Below are 24642 nucleotides of genomic sequence, written 5' to 3'. Positions count from 1 at the left end.
TGTGTATCGGCTGGGGACATCTCTGCGCTGCTGATCAGCCTCCGCTTGGGATGGTTTCCTGCTGGCTCCGCTGTGAACGGGACTCTCGCTGCTGTGTTGGATCCGCTTTGGACTGGACTCTCGCGACTGTGTTGGATCCATTGTGGATTGAACTTTCACAGTATCATGTTAGACTCGCTCGACATCCGTTGCTTTCCTCCTCTCCAAGGTTCTCATAGTCATTATTGTCACCGACGTCCCACTGGGTGTGAGTTTTCCTTGCCCTTATGTGGGCCTACCGAGGATGTCATAGTGGTTTGTGCAGCCCTTTGAGACACTAGTGATTTAGGGCTATATAGGTAAACATTGATATATATATATATATATATATATATAAGTGTAGAAATGTATATGTTTGATTTAAATGTTAAACTGTGTATATGAGACGTGTGCTACATATATGTTGCTTATATATTGTTTTAAAAAAAAAAAGTAATATAAGTGAAGCATGTTTTAGATTTTATATATTTTGAACCTTGTTCTTGTTGTGATGGGGTAGGTTTATATAAGCGTTGCTTCAACCTACACCCTTTCGGCTCAATCATTGCTCAAATGAGTGTTTTTTTTTTTCTTCTTCTTTTGTTGTTCTTTGTTTTATGTGAAAATTTGACGAAATAAATAAATAAATAAATAAATAATAGTACGTGTATTCCTCCTACCGATAGAGGTAGCGCTAGAGTATTTCAGCTGTAATGGCAAAAATAGTTGGACTTACACGTAGAAGAAGAAAGCTTTACGGAAGTGTATACGTCTTCGCATTTCCGGCATCCGTCTGAAAAAAAAAAAACGACTCCGCTGATTTGAAACTTTAATCCAAACACCGCGGCAGAACATGTCCAACTGTCGATAATGTATTAAAAAGACTGTCGATAGCGTTACGACGCTTTATTAGCCTATAAAAACTGTATAACGGTTTATCGTTTCGACGGGCTGCGCTAAAGCTAGCCGGCGGTTTGTTGGTGTTAGTGAGCATTAAAGTCATCTTACTGGCGAGTCATGGCCACTCGGCGTCTGACAGATGCGTTCTTGTTATTGCGGAACAATGCAATACAAAGCCGGCAGATATTGGCTGAGCAAGTGAGTACAAACGACCCCCGTCTGAGTACACGTAGCAATGCTGCGGTGAGTTGGTCTGCATCGTTTTGACATTTCTACTGTGTTTGCATTAGTCGTGCTTGCTAGAATCAGATATGTGCCTGTCAACCTCATTACGTATCCTGGCTGTTCCCAGTATTTCGCCTCAGGACTGGCCGTCGAATGACCCGGCTCTCAGCCTCCTTTGTTATTAATCCCAATGGTGATTGATCGGGTTCAGGTCAGGACTCTGTGCAGGCCAGTCAAGTCAAGGCATTGAGGGGATGCCTCAGTAGAAGCATTTAAGTCTCATCTTAAAACTCATCTGTATATTCTAGCCTTTAAATAGACCTCCTTTTTAGACCAGTTGATCTGCCGCTTCTTTTATTTCTCCTATGTCCCCCCCTCCCTTGTGGAGGGGGTCCGGTCCGATGACCATGGATGAAGTACTGACTGTCCAGAGTCAAGACCCAGGATGGACCGCTCGTCGGGACCCAGGATGGACCGCTCGCCTGTATCGGTTGGGGACATCTCTACGCTGCTGATCCGCTTGAGATGGTTTCCTGTGGACGGGACTCTCACTGCTGTCTTGGAGCCACTATGGATTGAACTTTCACAGTATCATGTTAGACCCGCTCGACATCCATTGCTTTCGGTCCCCTAGAGGGGGGGGGTTGCCCACATCTGAGGTCCTCTCCAAGGTTTCTCATAGTCAGCATTGTCACTGGCGTCCCACTGGATGTGAATTCTCCCTGCCCACTGGGTGTGAGTTTTCCTTGCCCTTTTGTGGGTTCTTCCGAGGATGTTGTAGTCGTAATGATTTGTGCAGTCCTTTGAGACATTTGTGATTTGGGGCTATATAAATAAACATTGATTGATTGATTGATTGATCCGGTTTGGTGGCTGCAGGATTGGGTCTCTGCTTTTTGCAGTTGAGGTGTTCCTGATGGTTTCATCCGGCCAGGATCTTCAGCTCTCACTGGATCGGTTTGCAGCCGAGTGTGAAGCAACTGGGATGAGAATCAGCACCTCCAAGTCAGAGTCCGTGGTTCTCGCCCGGAAAAGGGCACAGTGCCATCTCCGGGTTGGGGAGGAGATCTTGCCCCAAGTGGAAGAGTTCATACCTCAGAGTCTTGTTCACGAGTGAGGGAAGAGTGGCTCGTGAGATCGACAGGCGGATCGGTGCGGCGTCTTCAGTAATGCAGACGCTCTATCAATCCGTTATGGTGAGGCGGCATAGCTCGGTTGGTAGAGTGGCCGTGCTAGCAACTTGAGGGTTGCAGGTTCGATTCCCGCTCGTGCCATCCTAGTTACTGCCGTTGTGTCCTTGGGCAAGACACTTTACCCACCTGCTCCCAGTGCCACCCACACTGGTTTCAATGCAACTTAGATATTGGGTGTCACTATGTAAAGCGCTTTGAGTCACTTGAGAAAAGCGCTATATAAATATAATTCACTTCACTTGATGAAGGAGCTGAGCCGGAAGGCAAAGCTCTCAATTTACCGGTCGATCTACGTTCCCATCCTCACCTATGGTCATGAGTTTTGGGGTATGACCGAAAGGACAAGATCACGGGTACAAGCGGCCCAAATGATTTTCATCCGCCGGGCGGCGGGACTCTCCCTTGGAGAGAGGGTGAAAAGCTCTTTCATCCGGGAGGACCTCGAAGTAAAGCTGCTGCTTCTCCACATTGACAAGAGCCAGATAAGGTGGTTCGGGCATCTGGTCAGGATGCCACTCGAACGCCTCCCTAGGGAGGTGTTTACGGTATGTCCGACCGGCAGGAGCCCACGGGGAAGACCCTGGACACGTTGGGAAGACTATGTCTCCCGGCCGGCCTGGGAACGCCTCAGGAGCCCCCTGGAAGAACTGGACGAAGTGGCTGGGGAGAGGGAAGTCTGGGCTTCCCTGCTTAGGCTGCTACCCCCGCGACCTGACCTCGGATAAGCGGAATAAGATGGATGGATGAAATTTCATCACTGGATTTGTTGCACAGGTGTCATCCTAGTACAGGATGGAAATCACAGAGCTCCTGAGAGCGGCCCATTCTTTTACAAAATGTTTGTAGAAACAGTCTCAATGCCTAAATGCTTGGTTGTATCTACCTGTGGCTGGGGGTAAAGTCTCATCATTTGGATGGGTGGCCAAATACTTTTGGCAATATAGTGTATGTCCCTAAAAACATAGGCTAAGCCAAAGTTTCCCCCAATCTGCATAATTCATGTTTTTCTGTCGGTCCTGAGGTTAATACTGGGTCCTAGGGCACGTACGGAAGTATTATCGTGTCAAAGTTACCTGCAAACAGGTATCTCAATCTGTGCGTCGTTAATACATGATTTCACTGCGTATTCTTTTGTCTATCTGTATGTTATCAGTGTGTTTGAAATCCGATCCACGTGTGCGTGTTTTTAACATTTATTTACAGACAAAGTCCGAGTGTAAAAAAGACAAGGTAAAAGTCACAGACAAATCCTTTCACACGTAACCAATAATCTTTTTACACAAGATCTTCCGCGGCGGAAGTGAGGCTGAATTCAGACAATTGAGGGTTCCCGCGTCACACAGATCTGAAGATTGCATTGCACGCACACACAGATTGTATTACACATCCACACACATTTGGATACGCACACATCTTTCAAGTTTAAATAGACGGCCTATTGATGGTTCTTGCTTCACACAAATCTGAATCCGCAGATACCCATTTTTTTAAACAAATCGATATACAAAAAGATTTGTTTTTTACCTACGGACAGATCGTGGATTGATATACAGACGGACAAATGAATGCGCCAACACTTGAATTGGATTACAGACGCACAGGTTGAGATTTGCAATTGTTTTGCTACAATAATTCTTCCATACACACAACATATAGGTAAACATCCCATCACATGTAATGTCTTGTGTTGTGTCTGTTTAGTGTATGTCTTGTCCTCTTGTTGCCTGTGCAGTGGATCCGGAAAATATTCACAGCGTTTGAATTCCTCCACTTTTGGTTTTATTAGTGACTTATTCCCCCCAAAATTTTTTATAAACAAATATTTTTTTTCTATTGACCACTATTTATTATTCAACAACTAAAATGTGTCTAAATTTCAGCATCTTTACCAGGAGGTCCCCAAACTGTTTGACTCAAAGGCTACATTAGGTTAAAAGAATTTGACCAGGTGCCAAGCTATCAATTAGTATGTATGTATGTATGTATATATGTATGGAAGGATGCATATAGTGATGGGCAACCAGCAGACAAAATGTAGTAAGCTAAGGTACAAGCTACTCTCGATTAGATGTAGCTAAGCTACACAGCCAAAGTAGTTTGCTACAGCAAAGCTACACTTAACGGCATATTATATATATATATATATATATATATATATTATATGCCGTTAAGTGTAGCTTTGCAGTGCCATCTCCGTGTTGGGGAGATGGCACTGCATATATATATATATATGAACCCACATGTATAATACGGGTCAATACTATTAACTATGTCTTTTAGCTGGGGACAACCTCCAACTATGGCCCTGGGATGAGGTGGGGACTTGTCCAGGGTGTACGCTGCCTTCCGCCCGAATGCAGCTGAGATAGGCTCCGGCACCCCCCGCCACCCCAAAAGGGACAAGCGGTAGAAAAAGGATGGATGGAAGTATAATTTATGTAAAAAAAATTATAAGGCGAAAGATGGAGTTGAGATGCATCCTATTTTTACTGATCATCCTCCTACTTGCCAATCTTGAGACATCCAAATTCGGGAGATGGGGGGGAGGGTATATTGTAGCGTCTTGGAGGAGTTAGTGCTGCAAGGATTTCTGCGTATTTATTCTGTTGTGTTATGGTGCGCATGTTTTTCCCGAAATGTGTTTGTCATTATTGTTTGGTGTGGGTTCACAGTGTGGCGCATATTTGTAAAAGTGTTAAAGTTGTTTATACGCCCACCTTCAGTGTGACCTGTATGGCTGTTGAACAAGTATGCTTTGCATTCACTTGTGTGTGCGAAAAGCCGTAGATATTATGTGATTGGACCGGCACGCATAGGCAGTGCCTTTATAGCATGTCCCCAATATTGTTGTCTGGGTGGAAATCGGGAGAATGGTTGCTCCAGGAGATTTTTGGGAGGGGCACTAAAATTCGGGAGTCTCCTGGGAAAATCGGGACGGTTGGCAAGTATGATCATCCTACAGATGCTTAATTTGAGTCCACTTGTGGTAAATTCTGTTGATCGGGACTCTCTGGACAGGATCAGGATGCATGTAGAATTTTGGAATAAGGCTTTTAACGTGGAAAAAGTGAAGCGCTGCGAGTACTTTCTCGATGCACTGTACTAAATATGCAGTGTACTTTGACTGTTACACACGTCTCACTAGTAGAGATGTAACGATGTGAACATATGGTTGTTACTATCGTGGTATTGTTAAATGTGCTCAAAAAGTATTGGTACTTATACACACACTAAAATTGTTGAAACAAGTTTTATTAAAACAAAATGAAATAGATAAGCATACGATATACCTTCTCAGCTGGAGAAACATTAAATATTGCTCGGGGTTCTAAAAAAAAGTGGCTGTTTGCTAAATTTACACGGAAGCCTAGAGGGCGCTAACTTTCCAATGTAGTGTGTCTTGTTGTGTCCTGCCCTCTTACGGATGTAAGGATGTAACTACGTACAGCACAGGCCAACACCTTCTCATTCACAACACAACCCCATTGATAAAGCAAGAAATTCCACTCAACCCTGATAAGGCGCACCTGTGAAGTGAAAACCGTTTCAGCTAGACTACCTCTTGAATCTCATGGAGAGAATGCCGAGAGTGTGCAAAGCAGTAATCAGAGCAAAGGGTGGCTATTTTGAAGAAACTAGAACATGTTTTCAGTTATTTCACCTTTTTTGTTAAGTACATAACTCCACATTTGTTCATTCATAGTTTTGATGTGACAATCTACATTGTAAATAGTCATGAAACTAAAGAAAACACATTGAATGAGAAGGTGTGTCCAAACTTCTGGCCTGTACTGTACGTACGGGACACGTGCACGGGCATTTGCTTTGGTCGTTGTTGGATCGCTATTATTATAACCTCAATTCTTGAGACTTTGCACTGGCTCCCTGTTCATTTTAGAATTGATATTAAAATCTTGCCGTTTGCTTTTAAAGTTTTGCATGGACTGGCACCTCATTGTATCTCGGACCTCATCCAAATTTACACTCCTGCGTGCGCTCTGAGGTCCGAGATCCAGCTCCAGCTCGTGGTGCCCAAGACCAGACTTACAACAAGGGGAGACAGGGGCCTTCTTTGTGGTCGGTTCTAAGCTCTGGAACACTCTGCCCCTCCATGTTCGAGTGGAGTGTTTTAAGTCTCGTCTTAAGACCCACTTTTATTCTCTGGCTTTTAACACTACGTGAGTTGTGTGATCCTCTGTTTTCAAATTTTGATGTCTATTTATTGTTTTGATTGATTTTAACCTTTAAAATCGTTTTTAATATTTATTTTTATATTTTGTTTTTATTCAGTCATTGGTGGAGCTAAGGATAATATTTAAATATTGTTGTGCAGCACTTTGGAAACATTTTTGTTGTGTAAATGTGCTAAGTTAAGTTAAAGTTGAAGTACCAATGATTGTGTCACACACACAAGGTGTGGTGAAATTTGTCCTCTGCATTTGACCCATCCCCTTGTTCACCTCCTGGGAGGTGAGGGGAGCAGTGAGCAGCAGCTGGGGCCACGGCCGGGAAAGATTTTTGGTGATTTAACCCCCAATTCCAACCCTTGATGCTGAGTGCAAAGCAGGGAGGTAATGAGTACCATTTTTTCAGCCGGGGTTTGAACTCAGAACCTACCGATCTCAGAGCGGACACTCTAACCACTAGGCCACTGAGAAGGTATAAATACAAATAAAGTGGATTGGATCGTTAGCTTCAGCTGTCATTGAAGGTATATTTTATCATAACTACAAATTATTCCACACGTTTTCTGCACGACAGTAAAAAAATGTATTTCATAAACCTAGTAATTGTAAAAAATGTAGACAGTTTTAAAACAAATGTGTTCTGTTAAACAACTAATGGTAATAATTATTTGGTTTGAAAGTTGCAATCAGCCCATTGAGGAGCCGCATTGTTTTTGAGTGTTAGAACAGGTTTTTCTTCTCTTTGTAAAGTTTTAGTGTTTGTTTTCTTTTTAAATGGTAACAGCAAAGGATTACGGTTTATGCGAACTAATCAATCATCCATCCAACGATATTCTACCACTTGTCCCTTAAGGAGTCATGGAAACCAGAGTACCCGGAGGGAACACACGCAGTCACGGCGAGAACACGCCAAATCCACACAGAAAGATCCTGAAGCCCAAGATTGAACTCGGGACATTCGTATTGTGAGGCACATGCACTAACTCCTGTGCCCGTCCATCCATCTTCTTCCGCTTATCCGAGGTCGGGTCGTGGGGGTAGCAGCCTAAGCAGGGAAGCCCAGACTTCCCTCTCCCCAGCCACTTCGTCTAGCTCTTCCCGGGGGATCCCGAGGCGTTCCCAGGCCAGCCGGGAGACATAGTCTTCCCAACGTGTCCTGGGTCTTCCCCGTGGCCTCCTACCGGTTGGACGTGCCCTAAACACCTCCCTCGGGAGGCGTTCGGGTGGCATCCTGACCAGATGCCCGAGGCACCTCATCTGGCTCCTCTCCATGTGGAGGAGCAGCGGCTTTACTTTGAGTTCCTCCCGGATGGCAGAGCTTCTCACCCTATCTCTAAGGGAGAGACCCGCCACACGGCGGAGGAAACTCATTTCGACCGCTTGTACCCGTGATCTTATCCTTTCGGTCATGACCCAAAGCTCATGACCATAGGTGAGGATGGGAACGTAGATCGACCGGTAAATTGAGAGCTTTGCCTTCCGGCTCAGCTCCTTCTTCACCACAACGGATCGATACAACGTCCGCATTACTGAAGACGCCGCACCGATCCGCCTGTCGATCTCACCATCCACTCTTCCCTCACTCGTGAACAAGACTCCTAGGTACTTGAACTCCTCCACTTGGGGCAGGGTCTCCTCCCCAACCCGGAGATGGCACTCCACCCTTTCCCGGGCGAGAACCATGGACTCGGACTTGGAGGTGCTGATTCTCATTCCGGTCGCTTCACACTCTGCTGCGAACCGAACTCCTGTGCCACCAAAGTTTATTTATACAGTCCTTAATCACAAGTGTCTTAAAGGACTGAAACACTGTCGTATTCCTCCGAGAATTGATCAATTTTTATGTGCGAAGAGAGCGCAGCTTCTACGTTCAATATGTAGAGTTGAATAGCTTAGTTGCTCACACAGCTTTATGCAAGTTTAGATCGGAGTGTGTTTCTTATTCGTAATGTCTTAATCTCTCTTGTATTCATATTTTAGCGAGCTAGCGCCAGCCTGTATGACAATTTATCAACGTGCCGTGGTTAAATTTTAATTTAAAACAATACTACCAACGGTGGAACAGGGGTTAGTGCATGTGCCTCACAATACGAAGGCCCTGAGTTGCCCTGGGTTCAATCCCGGGCTCGGGATCTTTCTGTGTGGAGTTTGCATGTTCTCCCCGTGACTGCGTGGGTTCCCTCCGGGTACTCCGGCTTCCTCCCACTTCCAAAGACATGCACCTGGGGATAGGTTGATTGGCAACACTAAATTGGTCCTAGTGTGTGAATGTGAGTGTGAATGTTGTCTGTCTGTCTGTGTTGGCCCTGTGATGAGGTGGCGATTTGTCCATGGTGTACCCTGCCTTCTGCCCGAATGCAGCTGAGATAGGCTGCAGCGACCCCGAACGGGACAAGCGGTAGAAAATGGATGGATTGATGGACTACTAACGGTCGGGAGTTTATCATGAATTCTGTTTATCGTCACATTCTATAGTGAGACATTGGGATGAGACTATAAACACTATTAGTAATAAACTGCCGTGACACATTCTATAGAGCGGTGGTTCGCAACCTTTTTTCAGTGATGTACCCCCTGTGAACATTTTTTTAATTCAAGTACCCCCTAATCCGGGGGTAGGGAACCTATGGCTCTAGAGCCAGATGTGGCTCTTTTGATGACTGCATCTGGCTCTCAGATCAATCTTAGCTGACATTACATAACAGGATAAGTACTTAATAATTCCGCAGGTAATCGTAATGTTAAAAGTAACGGTCAAAATATAAAACATTCTCATGTATTTTAATCCATCCATCCGTTTCCTACCGCACCTGTTCAAGAAGTCGCATTAATGGTAAGAAGTATTTTATTTATTATTGGTTAGCTTCAAGAATAACAATGTTATTAAAAAGAATGAGAGACTTATTACGGTCTAAAAATGTTGGTCTTACTTAAAAATGCACGCATTTAGTTGTATTCGGTGTTAAAAAAAATATGATATGGCTCTCAAGGAAATACATTTTAAAATATTTGGCTTTCATGGCTCTCTCAGCCAAAAAGGTTCCCGACCCCTGCCCTAATCAGAGCAAAGCATTTTTGTTTGGAAAAAAAGAGATAAAGAAGTAAAATACAGCACTATGTCATCAGTTTCTGATTTATTAAATTGTATAACAGTGCAAAATATTGCTCATTTGTAGTGGTCTTTCTTCAACTATTTGGAAAAAATATATAAAAATAAATAAAAAAATAAACAAGTGATTCAATTATAAATAAAGATTTCTCCACATAGAAGTAATCATCAACTTAAAGTCCCCTCTTTGGGGATTGTAATAGAGATCCATCTGGTTTCATCAACTTACTTCTAAACATTTCTTCACAAAAAAAGAAATCTTTAACATCAATATTTATGGAACATGTCCACAAAAAATCTGTCATAACTGAATATTGCATTGTTGTATTTTTTTTCCCCCACACTTAAACTTACATTCATATTTTGTTGAAGTATTATTCAATAAATATATTTATAAAGGATTTTTGAATTGTTGCTATTTTTAGAATATTTTTTAAAAATCTCACGTACCCCTTGGCATACCTTCAAGTACCCCCAGGGGTACGTTTACCCCCATTTGAGGACCACTGCTATAGTGAGACATAAGGATGTAATGATAAACAATATTAGTAATAAACTGATGTGATACATTTTATAGTAAGACATAGTGATGTAACGATAAACAATAATAATAATAAACTGCCGCGTCTTTGCGTGATATTTTTGTCATATGTTAAGGTTCCACTGTACTGTATATGACAACTGTTTTTTTTGACTTATCAGAAATGTTATTAGTGATAAAAATGCAACTTGGCATATATAAACATTCTTTGTAACAAAGTATAGTTGCTTGTTTGGTGTTCATTTCTGGGGCTCACTTCTGTTGCTTCTGTCCTTCTTTCTTCCTTCCTCCACTAATGGATGGAACCACACCATCACTTTAGGAGCTTGATGAGGTATCATTGTTTCCTGGTAGAAATACCAACTTTACTTTTAAGTGGTGCGCCACATATGTTACTTATTATGTCAAAGATAATACAAGTGGTTTATTTTCTTAGTTTGCTGATGATCGGATGGCCCTGGTGTCAGGAATCAGTCTCGATCCTGAAGCAGCCATCGGCGTCACCAAGAAACTGCCTCCTAAATGGATCGAGGGCATCGATGAGGTAAACTTTTTCAACTCAACCCGCTTCGGTACCACTAATATGTCCCTTTGGGTGCCTTTCAGATCCACTATGAAATCTCACGGGTTCGACAGAAGATGAAGGACCTGGCTCTGCTCCATGACAAGCACATGAATCGTCCCACCTTGGATGACAGCAGTGAAGAAGAGCACGCCATAGAAATCACCACCCAGGAGATCACACAGGTACGCTCCCCGGCTCGCCACCGCGGCCAGGAAATGGCGCTCACAATGGTCTCGTGGACGTGCAGATGTTCCATCGATGCCAGAGAGCCGTCACCGGCCTGCAGTCCCGCTGTGGCCACTGCACCGAGCAGGAGGAGAGACTGTTGAGAAACGTGGTCTCGTCTCTGGCACAAAGTCTGCAGGACCTGTCCACCACTTTCAGACACACACAGTCCAGCTACTTAAAACGTAAGCTTTTTCAAAATCTACCCAGGGCGTTTTTGCTTTAAAGCAGGGGTCCCCAAACTACGGCCCGTGGGCTGGATCTGGCCCGCTAGCGTTCAAAATCCGGCATGCGGGAAGTCCCTAGTTAAAGTATTTTAATTAGAATTTTTCTTTTAGTATTTAAATCTTTTTTAAATCTGTCCTTTCAAATCTATTTCATACTGCTTGTTACTCTCGGTGTCTCCTAGCCGCCCAGGCAAATCATACTGTTTGAAAATGCATTTTCCTGTGACATCATTGCGCTCAGAAAACATACATACATGTATATGTGTATATATATATATATACATATTAGGGCTGGGCAACGATTGAAAATTTTAATCGAAGTTAATCGCACTTTTCTGCGATTAATCGCGATTAACTGCATTGTATACACAAAGCCCAATAATGAATTCAAAAGTAGTGTGTAGTGCACCTTTATTGGAATATTCTCCCACATGAACAAAAGCGCCAAAACATTTGTTGTGCAAACACAATTTAAATCAGTCCTTGTTAAACAGTAGCAGTTAAATAGCATATTTGATGAAAATCAACTCCAAAAATGTAAATACAAACATTTAAGCTTATCGCCACTGCCAGGGTATTTAAGTTATCCTGTTTGTTATGGAAAATAAATATAATCTACATACAAATCTCTGAGCCACAATCATAACATCTGAACAGGCAATTTCTGAGGTAACAGCAGAAACATTTTTTTGATCAGGGATCTTATGTTTAAAAAACCTATATTATAGGTAGTGGGCTGTTTTAGGCAATTTTGGATCAAATGATCCGTAGTAGCAATATTAATAATGTTGTGTTTATTCTGCGTAGTGCACTTAAAATAATTATGACCATATCTAGGAATTGATATGATGGGAATTTTCCGATTGTTTGCTTGGTACTTTGATCAACTGAAGGCATCATATACATGGTACTATATTGTGATGTTATGAGCCAGGGAATAAAAGAACTACCCTACCCAGCATGCAACAGGAGTGAGGAGCATGTATAGGTTGTGTCGCCATGACGGCATCTTGTATGTTGTGATATGCACGCTCTGAAAGCAAACGTTAAGAAGTCAGCCAACACTCCTGGTCTGCATTATTCATAAATAGACAGACAACACATATACTCCGCTGCTTCACAGGCCGCTGGATGTAGCCGGCAAAGTATTCCCATGCTAGCTAGCCGCTCTAGCAAGCACGCCTCATTCAGTCCAAAACGGCCCGATCTATCCACATCCAGAATTGTCTGGCGGTCGTAAGTGATCCCGGAGTGACCACGCTGTAAGCCAGCCATGACATTTGCAGAATTGTCCGGTATTTTTGCCAAATGTTCCATCTTTACCAAGAGCCCATCCACGCCGGGCGACGCCATCTTGTTAAGAAAAGGCGTTAACAAAATAAAAGCATGTAAACAACATACGCAAATGTGCGATAAAATAATTGTCGGCGTTAATAGATTGATGAGTTAACGTGTAATTAACGCATTAATTTGCCCACCCCTAATATATATATATATATATATATATATATATATATATATATATAAACAAGGTTACTGTGGTTTATCCGTTATACATTGCTCAATACCGGGGTAGAACGGAATATACGTTAGGTCAGGAAAAAACACAGAGGCTATTTCATCCCTACAAGCCTGTTTTGCAGATTTCCCTGTTCTTCAGGGGATTTTATTATATTTAATGATAAAATCCCCCATTTCCCAGATTTCCCTGCTCTTCAAGGGATTTTATTATACATGCATCCATTTTCTACCGCTTATCCCTTTGGGGTCGCGGGGGGGGTGCTGGAGCCTATCTCAGCTACAACCGGGCGGAAGGCGGCGTACACCCTGGACAAGTCGCCCCATCATCGCAGGGCCAACACAGATAGACAACATTCACACACTAGGGCTAATTTAGTGTTGCCAATCAACCTATCCCCATGTGCATGTCCTTGGAGGTGGGAGGGGCCTATCCTCAGGTGCATGTCTTTGGAGGTGGGAGGGGCCTATCCTCAGGTGCATGTCTTTGGAGGTGGGAGGGGCCTATCCCCAGGTGCATGTTTTTGGCGGTGAGAGGAAGCCGGAGTACCCGGAGGGAACCCACGCAGTCACAGGGAGAACATGCAAACTCCACACAGAAAGATCCCCAGCCTGGGATTGAACCCAGGACTACTCAGGACCTTCGTATTGTGAGGCAGACAAACTAACCCCTCGTCCACCGTGCTGCCTGATTTTATGGTATATGCATCCAATTTCTACCGCTTATCAATTTCAGGATTGCGGGGGGTGCTGGAGCCTATGTCATTTTAAAATCCCCTGAAAAGCAGGGAAACCTAGGAAACAGGCTTGTAGGGATGAAATAGCCTCTGTGTTATTTCCTGACCTGATATATATTTTACAGCCCGGCCCCCGGCTAAATTTTTTCAACCCAATGCGGCCCCTGAGTCAAAAAGTTTGGGGACCCCTGCTTTAAAGTGTTGATTAAACCGCAAGTCCGTAATTTAAAAAATATGGACTTTTCGACAACTTGATGTGATACTGAATTTGGGGATTCCATTAGCTGTAGAAATGATATCAAAATTATACGTTAAGGAATTAAGAGAGGCATACTTGAAGTATTTCACTCTGTCTGTAGTAGGTTGTACGGTATACCGGTATTATAGTACTAATGAATCATATACGGTACTTTACCGCCTCTAAAAAGTACCCTTCCGCCAACGTCGTCGTCACGTCATGATATTGCTGGTTTTACGAGTAGAGGAGCATGTTCGGCAGCGCTCAATCACGGAGTACTTACAAGCAAACACAGTGTGTAGACAGAAAAGGGAGAATAGACGCATTTTGGCTTAAAAAGTAAAGATAAAGGTGAAGTTATAACACTGAAAAACCCTCAGGAAGAGGTGCTTTAAGACATGGCTAGCTAGCTAGCGGCTAAAGTCCATCCGCAGTCTGCATTGTTGTAGCTATTTCTAAATCACTAATCCTCGCCTACGTGGCAAAAAAATTAAGTAAGTTTCTTCCAAGTGTCCTCCCTGCCGGACGAAGAATAGCTAAACCTGCTTCACTACATACCGTAGCTCACCGGCGTCACAATGTAAACAAACGCCATAGGTGGATCTACACCTGAAATCCACTGTAATGATACCAAGTATCAGTATATACCAGTCTTTGAAACCCTTTCCCTGACCACCTGAGGGCACCTCAGACTGTGGATGCTTTTTAAAAAAGGCTTAAAAACCCTTATTTTAAAAAAAGCCTTTTTATAAATATATGCATACTAGTTCTAGCTATTAGGCTGTTGTAGTTTCTATATTTTATTTATTATTTTTTTAATACACTGTAGCACTTTGAGGTTTTTTACAAATAAAATCTATTATTATTATTATTAAGTACAGGAGCGTATGTAGTCAAGACTTTTATGATTACATCGATATTTTTTAGCAACACAAAATCTTCTTTCGTTTTTTTTTTATATCTATATTATGTTTATAAACTCTGGAAATACATCCCTGGACACATGAGGACTTAAAATGATGACCATTGTATGATCCTGTATCCACTTGGTATCGGATCGATACCCAAATTTTGTGGTATCATCCAAAACTAATGTAAAGCATCCAAACGGAAGAATACGTGATTATTACATTTTAACAGAAGTGTAGATAGAACGAAAGTAAGCAGATAAACAGTAAATGAACAAGTGAATTAATAATATGTTTTTACAGTTTGTCCCTCATGATGTTGACAAGGTAATAGAATGGAAAATGACACAATATTACTGCATACGTCAGCAGCTAAATTAGGAGTCTTTGTTTGTTTACTTACTACTAAAAGACAAGTTGTGTAGTATGTTCACTATTTTATTTAAGGACTAAATTACAATAATAAACATGTTTAATGTACCATAAGATGTTTGGTTAAAATAAAGCCAATAACGCCATTTTTTTTGTGGTCCTCTTTACTTAGAAAAGTATCTAAATACATTTTGGGAATGGTACGAGTACCAAAATATTGGTATCAGGACAACACTAGTGTGTAGTAAATCTAAAGAAACTAAAGTTTCACTCTTTTGAAGTACTGTAACTATTTTTAAATGTTGGGATTTATAGACTTGTACTTTATTTATATTAGAATAATTTAATTATGTGCAGTTCTACACCACTACTGCAGTTGATTAGTTTCAGTGTAGATCGATGCTTTTGTTGTTCACCCCATAATTGAATGTCTGTCATTGAATGAACTGGTCATTGTTTGATTATTCAGGAATGAAGAATCGCGAGGAGCGATCAAAGCACTTTTTTGACTCAGGGCCGCTAATGGAAGAAGACGAAGAGCTGGCTGTGTATGACAAGGTGCGTGGCTGTAATACTTTCAGGATCATTAAGTTCACTCAGTGACGTGAAACATGACACTATTTGGAAGAGGAAAATCAAAACCGATCCAAAGCTGGGTAAATGCTGTCTGGTCACTACTATTGTCAACACAAAGCATGACGCTAGCAACTAGGTCTGGCCGATATGGCCTTTTATTAATATCTTGATATCTTTAAGCCCTGTCACGATACAGCATATATATCTGAATATTTTGCCTTAGCCTTGAATAAACACTTGATGCATATAATCACAGCAGTATGATGATTCTATGTGTCTACATTCAAACATTCTTCTTCATACTCCATTAATACATGCTACTTTTAAACTTTCATGCAGAGAGGGAAATCACAACTAAAAGTGTATTTATTAAACAGTTGTTAAGCAGTGACACAAACATTCATGTCATTTCCAAACAGAAAGTGCAAGATTGTCAGAGACGTTATAAAACAAGCTATGAGTTCACTTTTGTGCATGATGTCATTAAGATGACATCAAAACACTAAATTAAAGTGCACTTTTTGTACAGAACGCCACTACAATAGTTTAAAGCAAATAAAGTGCACTTTTGTGCATGATGTCACACAAGATATTTCAATAAGTGTCAAATAAAAATGAGCTGTGTAACAGGAAATCAAATAGTGTATGTGGTAGGTTACTACAGACGTTATTAAATTCTGTTGACTATTTTTTTCATACGATCTGGAGATGGTTGCTTCGGCATTTTGTGGGTGTGGCACCGAACGGAGATGTTGACATGCAGTTTCAAGCACTCTTCATTCTCTAGCGGGTTACGTTTCAAATGACGCTACAAATTAGCAGTAGGTGCTACTTTTTGTAACAACGCTTTTGCCGCATACTTGTTCGACATATTTCCGCTTGAAGCCAAATCACCGTGGACCTCGACTTAAACAAGTTGAAAAACTTATTCGGGTGTTACCATTTAGTGGTCAATTGTAGGGATGCACCGATTAATCGGTAACCGAATATATTCGGCCGAATATGGCAAAAAAAGCCACATTCGGCCTTCGGTGGAATGAGTTAAAAACAAGGCCGAATAGTGGCGTGTGACGCAATTTTTTGACGCGGTGACGCAATCAACCAACGTGCAGTGACGTTGGGATATGTTGTGTACCTGTATAAGTGTATGAGGTTACATGCACACACTTATTGAGATTTAGTGGGGCCTCTGTTTACATTATTAGCCTGTTGTGTAGGCTACCTGTATAAGTGTATGAGGTTACATGCACACACTTATTGAGATTTAGTGGGGCCTCTGTTTACATTATTAGCCTGTTGTGTAGGCTACCTGTATAAGTGTATGAGGTTACAAGCACACACTTATTGAGATTTAGTGGGGCCTCTGTTTACATTATTAGCCTGTTGTGTAGGCTACCTGTATAAGTGTATGAGGTTACAAGCACACACTTATTGAGATTTACTTGAGCCTTCTGTTTACATTATTAGCCTGTTGTGTAGGCTACCTGTATAAGTGTATGAGGTCACAAGCACACACTTATTGAGATTTACTTGAGTCTTCTGTTTACATTATTAGCATATCTACTGTGGCTAAGTAGACTTTTGCCAAAAGGACAATAATTCATTTGTTGTGGGTTTATCCACTTTAATGCACTTTATTTTTGGGGGGAATGCATGTTTTGTTTGAAGGCCTAATATAAATGAAAAACTTTGTGCTTTTTTTTGAAAAGCAAAGGCTACTGGAATTTTAAAAAAATGTCAATATTCAATAAAAAATTACTTTATTTGAAAAAAATGTCTAAATATTTATTCTAGGCTTTTTATGCAATATTAAAAAAATTGTGAAAAACTGCATTCATTATTCGGTATTCGGGCAAGCGTTTAAATTTTATTCGGCTTCGGCCACAAATTTTCATTTCGGTGCATCCCTAGTCAATTGTATGGAATATGCACTGAACGGTGCAATCTACTAATAAAAGTTTCAATCAATCAATCAAAACCGCCAGACGATGGACTCAGTTCTGTTTTTTGGGGGAATTAATTATTCCTTCATTTGTTACCAGATTGGCACCTTCTTTCTCTTGTATTACTGCTCTTACAGCTAATGTTACCCATGCTGCTAACTCTCATCCGAGGGCGTATGACGCGACAATATTTGACGTATGTAAGAAGGTGCGCTTGACTGTGAGAAGGAGAGACAAGAAAGAGTGAGAAGAGCCTGCAGTGTAATGCCCGCAGCTAAAAGCAACTGTGTGAGAACGTATACGAAAATATCACGATATAGTCATTTTCTATATTGCGGGTTTGTCTCTGTGCGATATAGAAAATGACTATATCGCGATATTCGAGTATACGTTCTCACACAGTAAAAACAACAGCCAACGCAGAGAAATGAGAATTGGGCTGATGTGCTCGCTTTTGTTGGTTCCTGTTAAAAGACGTGCTGCAGAGTTCTGGACTAACTGTAAGCGTGACCGTGCATTTGGACTTATTCCAGTGTAAAGTGCATTAGACCTGATGAGATAAAAGTAAGCGACATGAGTCCAAATTTCATATTGTGCACATTTATGAGCAATACAGCTCTTTCTAACAGTGCCTATTTACTGTATTTTAGTCTTATAAAAAACAAATAACTGTGTATTAGTACTATTAACACTTTTGAGCAAATTCAACAATAGATCCATCCAGCCATCTTCTTCCGCTTATCCGAGGTCGGGTCGCGGTGGCAACAGCCTAAGCAGGGAAACCCGGACTTCCCTCTCCCCAGCCACTTCATCTAGCTCTTCCCGGGGATCCCGAGGCGTTCCCAGGCCAGCCGGGAGACATAGTCTTCCCACCGCGTCCTGGGTCTTCCCCGTGGCCTCCTACCGGTTGGACAGCCCTAAACACCATTTGGGTGGCATCCTGACCAGACGCCCGAACCACCTCATCTGGCTCCTCTCCATGTGGAGGAGCAGTGGCTTTACTTTGAGTTCCTCCCGGATGGCAGAGCTTCTCACCCTATCTCTAAGGGAGAGACCCAAACTCATTTGGGCCGCTTGTACCCGTGATCTTATCCTTTCGGTCATGACCCAAAGCTCATGACCATAGGTGAGGATGGGAACGTAGATCGACCGGGAAATTGAGAGCTTTGCCTTCCGGCTCAGCTCCTTCTTCACCACAACGGATCGGTACAACGTCCGCATTACTGAAGACGCCGCACCGATCCGCCTGTCGAGCTCACCATCCACTCTTCCCTCACTCGTGAACAAGACTCCTAGGTACTTGAACTCCTCCACTTGGGGCAGGGTCTCCTCCCCAACCCGGAGATGGCACTCCACCCTTTTCCGGGCGAGAACCATAGACTCGGACTTGGAGGTGCTGATTCTAATCCCAGTCGCTTCACACTCGGCTGCGAACCGATCCAGATGAAGCCATCAGGACCACATCATCTGCAAAAAGCAGAGACCTAATCCTGCAGCCACCAAACCGGAACCCCTCAACGCCTTGACTGCGCCTAGAAATTCTGTCCATAAAAGTTATGAACAGAATGGGTGACAAAGGACAGCCTTGGCGGAGTCTTACAATAGAGCAACAACAATAATAACCATTATAAGCCTTAATAATACTAGCACCAAAATATTGTTCTCATTATGATTTGCATGATGACTTGTGTTGATGCATATTTTACTGTGCACTCATGAAGGATGGTTGTTTCTTCCAGGGCTTCACAGATGACCAACTGATGCTGGTGGAGCAGAACACGGTCATGGTTGAAGAACGAGAGCGAGAGATCAGACAAATAGTTCAGTCCATCTCAGATCTGAATGAGATTTTCCGGGACTTGGCCAGCATGGTGGTGGAGCAGGTATTGTACACATTGTCACTGCTTTTACAATCATTGCATGCGGGGGCTTGAAACCAGATTTTTAAAATGCATGTAACGTATTTTTCGGACTATAAGTAGCAGTTTTTTCATAGTTTGGCCGGGCGGGGGTGCGACATATACTCCGGAGCGACTTATGTGTGAAATTATTAACACATTACCTTAAAATATCAAATAATATTATTTATCTTATTCGCGGAAGAGACGAAGAAAATGTCAGCAAACGTCACACACACGTCAACCAATAAGAATTCGGCGGGGGAGGGTCATGGCAGAAGTGCATTGTGGGTAATGGAATGCTAACTGCTATATGCTACTGCCGTAGCTGTTAAAATGGATCATTTCAACGTTGGCGGTAACTTATAAAAACTGAGAAGAGCTGAACAAAAATGGCAGCGAAAAGGAAATCATGAACTGCAGATTACAAACTGGACGTAGTGAAATATGCAGCAGAAAAGGACAAGAGGAAGCGGCGCATACCTTTGGAGTTGGCAGAGTTGTTTAGATGCGACATCGAGGAAGAAGATTTCATGGGATTTATGGATTAGGAGTGAGAGATAGTTTGGTTAAAGTATAGCATGTTCTATATGTTATAGTTATTTGAATGACTCTTACCATAATATGTTAGGTTAACATAGCAGTTGCTTATTTATGCTTCATATAACCTACACTTATTCAGCCTGTTCTTCACTAGTCTTTACTTATTTTAAATTGCCTTTCAAATGTCTATTCTTGGTGTTGGATTTTATCGAATAAATTTCCCCCAAAAATGCGACTTATCGTCCAAAAAATACGGTAATCGTTTTAATTAGACACTGTTCAACTTGTCAAAGATTGGATTACCTTTCCTGGAAGCCATTAATTCTGGCAAAGATTAAAATGACCAAAATGGGGTAAATATTGAACATATTGGTGTGAGTTTTCCTTGCCCTTATGTGGGCCTACCGGGGATGTCGTAGTGGTTTGTGCAGCCCTTTGAGACACCAGTGATTTAGGGCTATATAAGTAAACATTGATTGATTGATTACGAACTCAAAACCAGTCAAGTTGGCATGTTGTGTAAATAAAAAAAGAATACAATGATTTGCAAATCATTTCCTACCTTTATTCAATTGAATAGACTGCGAAGACAAGAAATTTAACGTTCGAACTGGAAAACTTTATTTTTTTTGCAAATATTAGCTCATTTAGAATTAGTTTGAAAAAAAAAACTGGCATAAGTGGCGAAAAAAGACTGAGAAAGTTGAGGAACGCTCATCAAACACTTATTTTGGAAAATCCCACAGGTGGACAGGCTAATTGGGAACAGGTGGGTGCCAAGATTGGGTTTTTGGAAATTGTTTTGGGAAACCGCGGACGTGGTTTCCTCTGGAACAAAGAGGAAAAGAACCATTCGGATTGTTATAGGCGCAAAGTGTAAAAGGCAGCATGTGTGATGGTATGGGGGTGTATTAGTGCCCAAGACATGGGTAACTTACACATGTGTGATGGTATGGGGGTGTATTAGTGCCCAAGGCATGGGTAACTTACACATGTGTGATGGTATGGGGGTGTATTAGTGCCCAAGACATGGGTAACTTACACATGTGTGATGGTATGGGGGTGTATTAGTGCCCAAGACATGGGTAACTTACACATGTGTGATGGTATGGGGGTGTATTAGTGCCCAAGGCATGGGTAACTTACACATGTGTGATGGTATGAGGGTGTATTAGTGCCCAAGACATGGGTAACTTACACATGTGTGATGGTATGGGGGTGCATTAGTGCCCAAGGCATGGGTAACTTACACATGTGTGATGGTATGGGGGTGTATTAGTGCCCAAGACATGGGTAACTTACACATGTGTGATGGTATGGGGGTGTATTAGTGCCCAAGGCATGGGTAACTTACACATCTGTGAAGGCACCATTAATGCTGAAAGGTCCATACAGGTTTTGGAGCAACTTTTGTTGCCATCCAAGCAATGTCTTTTTCATGGACGCCCCTGCTTATTTCAGCAAGACAATGCCAAGCCATATTCTGCACGTGTTACAACAGCGTGGCTTCGTAGTAAAAGAGTGCGAGTACAAGACTGTAGTCCAGACCTGTCTCCCATTGAAAATAGCAGAAGGGAGACTGTTGAACAACTTAAGCTGTACATCAAGCAAGAATGGGAAATAATTCCACTTCCAAAATGTGTCTCCTCAGTTCCCAAACCTTTACTGAGTGTTGTTAAAAGGAAAGGCCATGTAACACACTGGTAAAAATGCTCCCGTAACAACTTTTTTGCAATGTGTTGCTGCCATTAAATTATAAGTTAATGATTATTTGCCCAAAAAAAATTTAAGCTTCTTGGTTCGAACGTAAATATCTTGTCTTTGCAGTCTATTTAATTGTTTAAAAGGATTTGTAAATCATTGTATTCGTGCCAACTTCACTGGATTTGGGTTTTGTACATTTTGTTATGAAAGTGTCTGTTACTACATTATATATACTTGCTGTATGTATATTGTACATATTATATATTGTTATGAATGTGTCTGTTACTTCATTACATATACTTGCAGTGTGTATATTGTACATATTATATATTGTTATGAAGGTGTCTGTTACTTCATTACATATACTTGCAGTGTGTATATTGTACATGTTATATATTGTTATGAAGGTGTCTGTTACTACATTATATATATACTTGCAGTATGTATATTGTACATATTATATATTGTTATGAAGGTGTCTGTTCGATAAAAAGGTTTTCACATTGTCATTGTGTGTAGAATTTTGAGGACAAAAATTAAATGTCTTCATTTTGGGAATAGGGCTGTAACAAACAACCTTTATTTATGTAGCACTTTACTGTACCTGGAATGATACCCAAAGTATTGTGCATGATACGTCACATTCACATGTATGGTGGCAGCTGCCAAGCAAGGCGCTGACCCTGACCTACTAGGAGCGAGGGTGAAGTGTTCAGTTCAGTTCAGTTCAGTTCAGTTTCAGTCTAACAAAAACATATTCAAACATGGATCACGATTCAAAAATGAATAACATGACTGAAACAGGCAGAAGCAAAAAAGCTTATATGCCCAACATAAAAATGTTTACATTCAATTAAGTTATCTTTTCTAATAATTTTGTAATACAAAGAGAAATATAGTCATTCAGCATTTACATTTAAGTTGCCCTTTAACAAATAATACAAAAATATGTACTTACACACATGCACTTTTTTGTAAATAGATAAACATACATACCTTCTAAATACAACATTTAACCAAACAAACATACATTTCTAGTTCACATAACTTTTTAAAATACATTGTGACATGTTCTTTTTGAAATTAAATACTGAGTCACTCATTTTTATTTCTTTACCAACAGAATTCCACAAATTAACACCAAGAACAGATAAACATCTACGTTTAACAACTAGTCTTGCTTTTGGTAAAATAAACTTATATTCATTTATTAGATTGTATTTGCTGGTCTGTAGAGAAGTATTTTTGAATTCCTTCTGGAAGAGTATTTATTTTTGCTTTGAACATTATCTGTGTTATTTTGTAATAAACAATATCTTGAAATTTCATAAGTTTTGATTTAACAAATAATGATGGGTGTGGTCATAATATCCTGCTTTGTTTATTAGCCGTACAGCAAAACAATATCATTAATTATGGTTTTAAAAGTGGTTCCCCAGAGTTCTACACAGTATGTCATGTATGGAAGTATCAAAGTATAATAAATTCTTAACAAAGAATTATAATTAAGTAATTCTTTAGTTTTATACAATACAAGTGTCTTGCTCAAGGACACAATGGCCGAGACTAGGATGGCAGTAGCTGGGATTTCGTGCATGTAAATGTAGGAAGTCACCTGACCAGACAAACATGTCATAAGTCCAGTTGTCTGTGCTTGATGTAATGATGTGTGCTGCCACCCGAAGGGCACCGTCCTCGACAGAATCGACTTCAACGTGGAGCAAGCGTGCGTCAAAACAGACGATGGCCTAAAACAGTTACAAAAGGTAAAGGTGCTTCCACTAATAGTCACACAGCCATACTTCTTCACTAACAAACATGTCCTCCTTGCTTTCATGCTCTTTGCAGGCCGAGCAGTACCAGAAGAAAAACAGGAAGATGCTGGTCATTTTGATCCTCTTTGTCATAGTCATCATTCTAATAATTATTCTCTTTTCAACCAAGTTTTAATCTTACTAATTCCTCTTGCTCGTGGTGTGAGTGTTTGTTGTGGAGTCTGTGGACCTCTGCTCTGACAAAAGCAGACAGCCTTTCCCACCGTAAGTCTGCTTTTTGTTTGTTTGTTTTCAATCAAAGTAACAATCGACAGTATCTTTGATCCGTGGCTGATTTCTGACGGGTCCGGTATGGAGAAACTCCACCTTGGACTAGCTGCCTGTTGTTTATGCAGTGTGAAGACAGACTAGCTCTTGTTTGCTTCCTGCTGCTTGGTTCCAATGTGAAAATGTTTCTTTTGAAGAAACATGCAATGGGGGATTATGGGTAGTCTTGACACTATTTTCCTGTGTTGATCATACACTACCAAAATATTCTTACGGTTGAGCGCCTGTTAATCATTGGACATTGTAATGGAATAACACTGCCTGGTAAGTAGCTGTCCCAACATTCTAGAATCAGACATTTATTTAACAGGTGCTAAGCTTGTCAGAAACGATTGAACCACACAGTTTAGTTTTTCAAGCGCTCTCCCCTTCTTGAACTGCAATTTGCACATACTTGAGGCCTGAGCAAGAGGAGCGTGTCGTGATACGGACGTACTACTACTGTCATCTGTGTGATGAAAATATTTATTTTTTAAAACCGACCAATGACCAAGACGTTCCGTGTCCTGCAGAATGATTGTATGTTGGGTAAAACTAGTAGCTCCACGTACACCAAGGACTCCCGCATATGCAGATACATAAAGACTTATTTTATTCTGCTCTTATCTTCACGTGTAAAGACTTGATGTGCCGAGACCAAGAGCTTTATTTAACATATCTGTTCATTTATGCTTCTTTTATACACCATCTCTGTCATTGATGTGAAGTGTGTGTAAACAAATGTCCAAGTGGTACTATTCATGAGTGAAGGTTTTTTTTTTTTTTTTAAATAAACATGGAATATGTTGGTCGAGTTTATTGGAGTTTCATTTAATAACATTATAATATTTATAAAGGCGCCTTTCTGTGCACTCTAGGACACCGTACAAAGTCAAAGCAAAACAATTAATCAGATTAAAAACAACAAAGATCG

The 24642-nt window shown here is 41.3% G+C and overlaps 1 protein-coding gene across 2 annotated transcripts; it reads left to right on the top strand.

Moving 5' to 3' along the window:
• The first annotated feature begins 751 nt into the window (after positions 1-751).
• Positions 752-24525, top strand: stx16 (syntaxin 16). 2 transcript variants are annotated; one of them, XM_061875497.1, is made up of 8 exons: positions 752-1161; positions 10610-10717; positions 10780-10920; positions 10986-11148; positions 15433-15521; positions 19222-19365; positions 23313-23393; positions 23476-24525. In XM_061875497.1, exons 1-8 carry the CDS (start codon positions 1036-1038, stop codon positions 23575-23577), a joined length of 954 nt encoding a protein of 317 aa, XP_061731481.1. In that variant the 5' UTR covers positions 752-1035; the 3' UTR covers positions 23578-24525. The 2 variants fall into 2 exon arrangements, with proteins under 2 accessions (XP_061731481.1, XP_061731482.1); XM_061875498.1 differs by having other exon boundaries at positions 753-1116.
• The last annotated feature ends 117 nt before the right edge of the window (positions 24526-24642 follow it).

Source organism: Nerophis ophidion, linkage group LG16 (genome assembly GCF_033978795.1).
Source record: "Nerophis ophidion isolate RoL-2023_Sa linkage group LG16, RoL_Noph_v1.0, whole genome shotgun sequence".
In the NCBI taxonomy this organism is placed as follows: domain Eukaryota; kingdom Metazoa; phylum Chordata; class Actinopteri; order Syngnathiformes; family Syngnathidae; genus Nerophis; species Nerophis ophidion.
This window is presented reverse-complemented; position numbering and strand designations above follow the sequence as displayed.

Bases quoted from the DNA above. Each gene is read 5' to 3' on its own strand.
- stx16 (XM_061875497.1), top strand. From the start codon at position 1,036: ATGGCCACTCGGCGTCTGACAGATGCGTTCTTGTTATTGCGGAACAAT. The intron at 11,149-15,432 runs GTAAGCTTTTTC...TTGATTATTCAG, and splicing joins ACAGTCCAGCTACTTAAAAC to GAATGAAGAATCGCGAGGAG. The intron at 19,366-23,312 runs GTATTGTACACA...TGCCACCCGAAG, and splicing joins CCAGCATGGTGGTGGAGCAG to GGCACCGTCCTCGACAGAAT.